This window comes from Callithrix jacchus, chromosome 10 (assembly GCF_049354715.1).
Source record: "Callithrix jacchus isolate 240 chromosome 10, calJac240_pri, whole genome shotgun sequence".
NCBI classification, from domain to species: domain Eukaryota; kingdom Metazoa; phylum Chordata; class Mammalia; order Primates; family Cebidae; genus Callithrix; species Callithrix jacchus.
The window spans coordinates 70,527,790-70,537,401 of NC_133511.1; the positions used below are offsets into that span (position 1 = coordinate 70,527,790).

General features: G+C 34.5%; 2 protein-coding genes across 2 annotated transcripts; both read right to left on the minus strand.

Annotated features, from left to right (window-relative positions):
- Positions 1-470: 470 nt before the first annotated feature.
- Positions 471-1,482, minus strand: LOC100895961 (olfactory receptor 52K2-like). Its single transcript, XM_003734188.4, has one exon. It carries the CDS (start codon positions 1,428-1,430, stop codon positions 471-473), a length of 960 nt encoding a protein of 319 aa, XP_003734236.4. The 5' UTR covers positions 1,431-1,482.
- A 6,440-nt stretch (positions 1,483-7,922) lies between these two features.
- LOC100407116 (olfactory receptor 52M1-like) lies at positions 7,923-8,867 on the minus strand. The gene has a single exon (XM_002754827.5). The coding sequence runs from the start codon at positions 8,865-8,867 to the stop codon at positions 7,923-7,925; it is 945 nt and encodes a 314-aa protein (XP_002754873.5).
- Positions 8,868-9,612: the final 745 nt, after the last annotated feature.

Sequence of the window (9,612 nt, forward strand, 5' to 3'; positions counted from 1 at the left end):
TAACCATATATGAACCTGAACCAACACCTTACACCTTACCTAACTGAAAAGTTTTAGCAGAATTTTTAGGAGAAAATCTTCTTAACCCAAATTTATGCAATATATTTCTTAGATATGACACAAAAATTATTCGTGAAAGAAAATAAGGTGAACTAGATGTTATAAAACTTAAAATTATTTAAATATAAATTTAGTTATGCCTTAAGAATTTGTAAAGCCTACAAGAAAATTAAGATTAGAAACATGAATAATGATTTAGAATTTTGCTTTAAAATGTTTCTGCCTTCTATGCATCTTCCATATTCATTACTGCTCACTGAAGTCAATATACTTAACAAGATTTAACAGCCTATATGAACCAGAACTTCCACTGAAAAGTTAAACCTTAAGGGAGTGCTGATTTATTTTAAATGCTCTCTGTAAACCCTTCTCTTTTTTGATGACCTGGAGAATCAAATATCCTTGCAAAGTCAGAAACCTTTTACTGTTAAGAATTTAAAGACTCTCTCCCTGATCCTTTTAGTTTTAACACCATAAATAACAGGATTCATCATGGGTGGGATAAGAAGATATATATTAGCTATAAAAATGTGGATATGTGGAACAATGTGGTGGCCAAACCTATGAGTAAGAAAAGAGAAAAAGGCTGGTGTGTAAAACACCAAGATGACCCATACATGGGAGACACAGGTGCTTAAGGTCTTGTGGCGGGCAGCTTTGGATGGGAGGTTGAAGACAGTTAGAAGAATAAGAATATAGGAACAGATGATCAATATGAAGTCCAGTCCTCCCGTCAGGAATGCTATGATTAGGCTGTAAGATCTACGAATCTTGGTTTCAGTACAAACTAGCTTTATTAGGGCCATAAACTCACAGTAAGTATGGGAGATGACATTTGTTCTGCAGTAGGAAAGCCACCTGAGGAAGAAGGGATGTGGACTGAGGAGTACAGCTCCTCTGAAGACAATAACCAAACCTAAGTCTACAATCACTGTTGGTGTTAGGATAGAGGAATGTCTCATTGGGTGACAGATGGCCACATAGCGGTCAAAAGCCAGGGCCAAGATAAATGCGGATTCCATGGTAGACAGAGAGTGGATAAGATACATTTGAGTGAGGCAGGCTTCAAAGTAAATCTCTCTGTCATTGAACCAGAAGAGGCTCAGTATCTTAGGAAGTGTAGTAGAAGTAAGCATTAAATCAGCCACAGAGAGCATACATAGAAAGAGGTACATGGGTTCATGTAGTTTTGGATCTGTCTTGACAATTAACAAAAGAGCAGTATTTCCCATCAGTGACAATATGTAGACCAGGCAGAAAGGGACAGAGATCCATTTGTGGGCAGCTTCCAACCCTGGAATGCCAAGTAGAAGGAAGACGACAGGTTGAAGGTTGGTCCTGTTGAAAGCTAACATTAATGGATAGTCCATGGTTCTGCTGAAATTAAAAATCACAAAGATTATAGATATGTGAATACCAACCTTTTTATTATTATTATGGACTGGCAAAGATGTGTACATTCAATTACATAGAGTAGGCTATGGAATAACGTTCTCAGTAATATTATCTTTCAATGAATCAAATGCATGTGAGTGTGATTTTTGGGTAAAAATAATTGGCAGAAAAATATTCTATGTGAGTATATATTATATATATATTTGTGATTTTTTTCAAGAAGTGTTGTCCAGCTGGCTGGATACATTTTAGTAGTATTACAGAGATAGCAATTGATATATTGATAAATATAGAGATATAATTTTCTACCATCTGAGATGGTCAGAAAAGAAAAAGAACAACTACCATGTCATTTGTGTATTTAATCTTTCTTGTCTATTATCAGTGATAGTGCACATAGAATGGAGGAACAGGAGACTTAGGAAATACTGAAAAGCAACTAGGGCAATTAGTTGAGATTTCAGAAGGAAGAGGTGTAAACAAAACAGGTGCTATAATGGAAGGCAAATCATTGAGTCAATGAAGAAAATACCTTATTCTTCATAAAATCAGAGAAACTCAACAGTAAGAAATTATCATTTACAAAGGATAATCTAACAGAGTAAATGTCTAAATCTAGGGAACATGAGTATTCATGTTACTATATACTTGTGTTTTTTTATAAATGATCAATCAGACTCAGAATGTATGCAAAGCATTCTTCAACATCACACAATGTGCTTGACTTGATTTTTGTGTCCCAAGTAAACTTAAGATGTGCAATAAGATGAATGGTTATTTTGCTTGAAAAATTGATATATTAATATGAGGAGCCTATGTAATATAAGGCATTTTTGTTTAAATAAAACTATGTATAAAAAGACAAATACAGTTTTGACCAAGATATATCAGGACTAAATCCAAAGGTGAGATAAATATCAGCTTGAATATTGAATTAGTCTTCCTCTATGTTACTTTTTGTAAAGTCAAAACGTTGAACCACCTTTCAGACAACAAGGAGGGCTGAGAATTCACTCCTTAGGATTTGACTTACAGCCTCCATCCTAGGCTTTAACATTATTTTTTCATGGAAGCACTGACTTGTGCTGTCCCAAATTAAACATCTCTCTACTGCCTATAACCTGTTTAATCTTACCTCTATAACTAGATAGTCTTGCTTCACAGCTGGAGACTCAGCTGAATGATGGCTATAAGTGTAATAGGCGCCCTAATACTTCTTATCCCTGGGGACAAAAGGCCTGTAAGGAACACACACACACTCTCTCTCTCTCTTTTTTTTTTCCTCTCTGTCTATATACAGATAGTTTCTCATGAGAATGCTGTTTGGTCATAAACATTGTAAACAGCTTCAGCAATCTTTCCCAGTCTTTCCAGGCAAAATATGCTGTCTTAAATGGATTCAATCTTGTTCTTTACCGCCTGAACTCTGAGCATAGAAACCAATAAGAAATAGTCTCTAGACTCCAGGTCTCTTGAGATACTTTATTTCTTGTACTTCTCAGACTTAAGTACATGCAGGTGTTGTAAGCGCCACCACCTCAAGCTAGTTTTTGTATTTTTAGTAGAGATAGAGTTGGCCAAGCTGGTCTTGAACTCCTGATCTCAGATTATCTTCTTGCATCGGCCTCCCAAAGTGCTGGGGTTACAAGCATGAGCCACCACGTCCAGCCAATTTTATTTAAACTTTTATAAAAATCATTGGCTCACAGATATCAGTTATCAGAACGGGTGGCTTGGAAAATATAAACAATTATTTTGCAAAAGTGCTAAGAATACTAAATTTTAAATTGGTAAATCATTATTTTTAGTTAGTAATGTTCTGTTACATACTGATAATTGGCCAACAAAGTAGATTTTAAGTACACTAAAAAATAATAATATTAGAGAAGATGAAAAAGACGTCAGGATATTTTTCCTAATGTTTTACATTATTCAACTACATTTAGTCCATGGCTCCAGATCCTTACAGAGGAGACTGCTATGTTTTCATTTTCCACCAAGAGACTTACATTTTTGAATGATTTATGACTACACTACTGGTGCGTTTCTATTTCGCTGCCCTAGAGTCACATTAAAATCATTTATTTTCTTCTAATTTCTGAAAATCTTCACTGTCAAATATTTGACTTTTCAGCAATTCTATAATTTGTGTAAATAATTATCTGCAGAAAGGATGCCAAACACTAACTAAAGTGCTTTTTGTTGTGTGGTTAGACTCTGACTAATATAGATGTCTTTCATAATAATACAGGGTTAGAGGTTTCAGTAATTTGTTTACTTAAAACAATGGCATAACATTGCCCTCGTAGTTATCTGATTTTAATTATTACAAAAGAAACAACTAAAAGCCACTAATACCCTCAAGATAATAAAGGCCATATGTGAAACATTCACAGGAAATACCATACTCAATGGCAAAATATTAAAAAGCTTATTCTTTAAGATCAGGAACAAGGCAAAAATGCCTGCTTTCACTGCTCATATTAAAGAAAGTACTAGAAGGCCTAGCCAGAGCAGTTACACAAGAAAAAGAAAGAAAAGAAGTACTAAAATTATATCTGTTCACAAATGACATTACCGTAGAAGTAAAAATTCACAAATATTCTATGTACACATTGAAAGAAGAAATACAAAGAGAAATTGCCTGACAGAATAAACAAAATCAACCTGCAAAAGTCAGTTGCATTTCTGTGTGCTAATCATAAACAATCTGGAAAAGTAGTGTATGAGAATAATGTTATTTACAATTGTATCAAAAAAAATAAAGTAAGAATAAACTTAAGCAAAGAAGTGAAATACTTATAAACTAACTATAAAATATTGCTGAGGACAGACATGGTGACTCATAACTGTAATCCTAGCACTTTGGGAGGTAGACGAGGGTGAATCACCTGAGGTCAGGAGCATGAGACCAGCCTGGCCAACATGGTGAAACCCCAACTTTACTTAAAATACAAAAATTAACCAAGTGTGGTAGCAGACACCTGTAATCCCAGCTACTCAGGAGGCTGAGGCAGGAGAATCACTTCAACCCTGGGGCCCAGAGGTTGCAGTGAGCTCAGATCATGGCACTCCACTTCAGACTGAGTGAAAAATTAAGACTCTGTCAAAAAAAAAAAGCTGAAATAAATAAAAGAAGATGCAAATAAATGAAAAGATACATTCATGGATTAAAAAAGTTAATATTGTTAGAAGTTAATAATATCCAAAGTGATCTGCAGATTCAGCGCAATCTCTACTGATGCTTCAATGATATAGTTTTTGTCTGAAATAGACATATCCAAAACCCAATTTAAATTTGTTATGAAATCTCAAGGGATCCTATGTAGCCAAAACAATCTTAAAAAAGAAGAGCAAACGTGGAGATCTCACATTTTCTGATTTCAAAACATAGTAGAAAACTATGGTGATCAAAGCAGTGTGAACTGGAAGAAAGACAGATACATTGATCAATGAAACAGAATAGAGAGTCCAGAAATAAATGCTCACATATATGGTAAAATGATCGTTATAAGTGCCAAGACCATCCAATGGAAAAGTACAGTCTTTCCAATAAATGATACTGCAAAACTGGAAAAAAAGTGCAAAAGAAGTTAGATTTTTATCTTGCAGAATATTAAAATTATGCAAAATGAATCAATGACCTAAATGTAAGAAATAAAACTATAAAATTCTTAGAAAAAAAAACAGAAGTGAAAAGTTTCATGGCACTGGATTTGGCAAAGCTTTATTGGGTAGGACATCAAAATCACAGGCAAAAAGGTACAAATAGATAAATCAGAGTTTATCAAAATTTAAAACTTTTGTGCATCACAGTATACTATCAACAGAGTAAAAAAGCAACCCTAAAACCGCAGAAAATATTTGAAAATCAAATATTCTGTAAGAATTTAATAGCCAGAATATATAAAGAATTGCTAAAAATCAGTAATAACAACAACAAAATGATTTAAAGATGCTCGAAAGACTTGAACACACATTTCCATAGAATATAATGAGATGGCCAATAAGCACTTGAAAAAAATTTAAACATCATTAATTGACAGAGAAATGCAAAGCAAAACCACAGTGAGATACAACATTATATTCATTATAATGATTATTATTAAAAATATAAATTAAAAGAAAATAAGTGTTGGCATAGATGTGAAAAATTACATTATTGTACATTGCTGCTTACACTTTAATGTATGGCAACTATTATGAAAAAATGAAAAACAAACAAAAACAATGGTTCCTTAAAAAGTGAAACACAAAATTACCAGGTCATCTAGCAATTAGACGTCTGGGTATACACCCAAATGAAATGAAAGCAGGCACTTGAACAGATATGTGTATGCTCATGTTTATAGTACTATTGTTCACAATAGCCAAAAGGTAGAAACAACCCAAATGTCCATCAGGTAAACGGATAAAGTGTGTATGTATATGAATATGTGTGTGTGTGTGTGTGTGTGTGTACACACACACATGAATTTTAATATTAAAATTTAACTTAATATTAAACTTAAAAAGAAGGAAATTCTAACACATGCTATAATGTAGATGAACCTGTGCTAAGTGAAATAAGACAGTTGCAAAAGGGCACATGTTGTATGGTTCCACTTATATGAGGTGCCTAGATGGTAAAACTTATAGACAGTATGTGGAATGAAAGGAGGGGAGAATGAGGACTTAGTGTTTAATGAATATAGAGTTTCAGACGGGAAAGATAAAAAATGTTTAGGAGATGTATGGTGGTTGTGGTGGTGATGGTTACAAAACAATGTGAATGTACTTAATGTCACTGAACTGTACATTGAAATGGTTATAATGGTAAGTGTTATGTGTGTTTTACTACAATTTAAAACACTTTTCAGTGAAATGTCCATTAGGTATATTTTGTCTTAATATTAAAAACGTGAGTGATGATTATATAGGTTCTTTTTCTTTAGTAGTAACACATAAATATGTATTTAAAAAGAGAAACATCAGGGAAGGCCTCCTTCAGTTGACACAGAACTTTATCATAAAATATCAGTCATGGTGGGAAGTGTATGACAATGATGTATGGTAGCAAAAGGTATTTGAGGAAGAAAGGAAAACATATATATAACAGTATGTAAGTATACACCAAACTTAATATAGTCTGTTGTATTTACAATTTAGTGCATAGAATTCTAATTTGACCCCATCTGTTTAGTTCACATGATGCAACAAGAGAGCTGGAGTCCTCAAATGATTGGAGAAAATTGAAATGATTGGGCACTCAAACAAAATGAGTGATTTTGTTTCACTGTTTCCCAGATATCAAAAGATTCAAAATAACTTAATTATGACCTTTTAATGCAAATGTTTTCTAAGGAAAAAGTAAGATAAAAATACTCAATATTGATGAAAGAATAAACGAGTTATGAAAATTAGTCTAAATCAATCTAATCCAATTTAAACTTATTGAACACATATTATAAATGAATGAATAACTGCATCAACAAAAGAGATGGAAGGAGTCACTGCATTCTTAGCACTCTTCCTTTGCATTTGTGTAGCATTATCTTCTTCTCCAGAAAGCTTTAATAATGTAAACAATATATGGCATGAAATTAAGCAAACTATTTCATAAAAAAAGGAAAAATAATATTGAGGCGTTGCCATATTTGCTAAAACAGAATGGAATCAAACATAATCATTATATAAGCATCAAAATACACAAATTTTCCACAGTTGCAAATATATTAAATAAGATATAATGTGCATTTCCTAAAGCATTTTAAACAAGCCAAGGGTGGAGAACTTAGGAAACATAATCATTGAGGGAAGAATGAAATAGCTTTTATTTTTTTATTGAGTGTTTTCTCTGTGCCATTTCAAGTTACACATCTCATGTAATTCTCACACAATCCTATAAAACAAGTTCTATTATCATTTATTTTGATGTATCAGGAAACTTAGACAAAAATTAAATGAATGGAAATAAAGCTAGCCAGGGAATAATACTGGACTAAGACCCAAGCAGTCTAACTCCAAAGCCTGGACCCTTAACCAATGAACTATTAGATTGCCCAGAAAAGATAACATGGAATCTAAATTCTAAAAAATATAATGTGTTCAGTTTATGCATATTATCAGGAAGATATATGTTTAATTAAAGGAAATGAAACCTAAGCCTTCTAATTAAGGAATACTGTTCATCAGTGAAACTATGAGACTGAAGACTGGGGAGGCAAGGGTGGGAATGAGAATATTTGAAAAGAAAAAAAGAAGATCCAACAGATACATATGAGAAGATTAATAATCTCTTCTCCAATATTTACTAAATAAAAAAGTTGAAACTACTTGTTGAATTAGAATCTGTGGAACTTACAATGACCTGGTAAATAACAGAACCATTCGGTTTATGAGAGTAAGAGCAGTTAGTTTTTTTCCCTACATCATCTTTTGCATTTAGATTTGTTCTTCAACTGTCTCTCTTGGTAATCCAAATAAAATCAAGCAGCTTTAACCCTTAGCACCTTAAGAACTTGCTCCCGTATTTTCTTGGTCCTTAGTCCATACACAATGGGGTTGAGAAAAGGGGGAACCAAAAGGTACATATTTGCAATAAAAATATGAACATGTGCTGGCACATTTTTCCCAAAACGATGAGTAAAAATTGAAAACCCAGCTGTGGAATAGAAAACAAGGATGACACAGACATGGGAGCCACACGTGCCTAAGGCCTTGAAGCTAGCTTCTCGAGATAGCAGGCGGAATACTGAGCGTAGGATGAAGACATAGGATACAGCAATGAGAATGACATCACATGAGCCAATGATAGAAGCCATACTGAGACTATAGCTTTTGGTAGCACCTATGTCCATACACACCAGCTTCACCACAGCCATGAACTCACAGTAGGTGTGGGCAATGATTCGTGTTCTGCAGTAAGGCAGCTGTTTAAGCAGAATGGGATGTGGAGAAAAGAAAGCTACCCCCCGACACATGACTATAATACCCATTAGAGATACGCGACTGTGTGTAAGAATGGTGGCGTGGCGCAGTGGGTCACAGATGGCCACATAGCGGTCAATAGCCATGGCCAGGAAGAAGCCAGATTCCATGGCAGTAAAGCTGTGGATGAAGAACATTTGGGCCAGGCAAGCATCAAAGGCAATGTCACGAACTCCAAACCAGAAGAGACAGAGCATGCGAAGCAGTGTAGATGTGGAAAGAACCAGGTCAGTGACTGACAGCATGCACAGAAACAGGAACATAGGCTGATGGAGGCTTCTCTCTGCCCTCACCACTGCCAGGATGGTCGCATTCCCCACCAAGGCCACCATGTACATGGAGCAGAAAGGAATCCCTATCCAGACATGCAGATGCTCTAGTCCTGGGATGCCCATCAGCAAGAAGGTGACAGGAGAGGGGCAAGAAGCGTTGAGAAGAGGCATATTTCTTTTTCCTTTGCTTTCTTTATGAGTTATTCTGAAAATAAAGTTGTTATGACAATGTGGTCACAATCAGACAATGAAACATCATGATTTTTTTTCCAGAAAAATCTTTAATTATCTGTTGTTGTAAGCAATCCAAATTCACAATCTGTTGTTGTGAGCAATTTAAATTCACTAGGACCAGAAGAATAAAATGATTACTTACAGTATACCAAATTGTTGTACATTTTCTTGTTGTACAAATTGTTGTAATGCTGAAAGGTAACTCTTATAACATATCATATTATCATAGAGACCTATAAGTCATTTTGTCTATTCATTTCCAGTAAAAGATTCCATCTATGGGGTCATAATTGAGCTTCTCCAACAAATATTTCCTGAGCAGTTATTCCATAAGAAACCATGTTCTAGAGACTGGGAATACATAAATGAATATATCAAAGAGGTAACACTCTACAAGGAGAAGGAAGACACCATAAAAATGATACATAATGACTAGTGTGTTTGGTTATTAGATTGGGTCCTGAGAGTTGTCACATTTAAGCTGGAACTTGTATGATTGAGCCTTAACTATTCAGAGTCTTGGGTATTATGTATTCGGACAATAAAAATATTGAGAAAAAATGCTATGAAGAAGGAAGAAACTGGAAGAGACAAGGAGGCCAAGGCTTATAAAGCTTAGGAAGCAAGGAATAAAGTCATAGGAGACAAGGATTACTTATCCCTTTCATCAGCTTCTTCATGT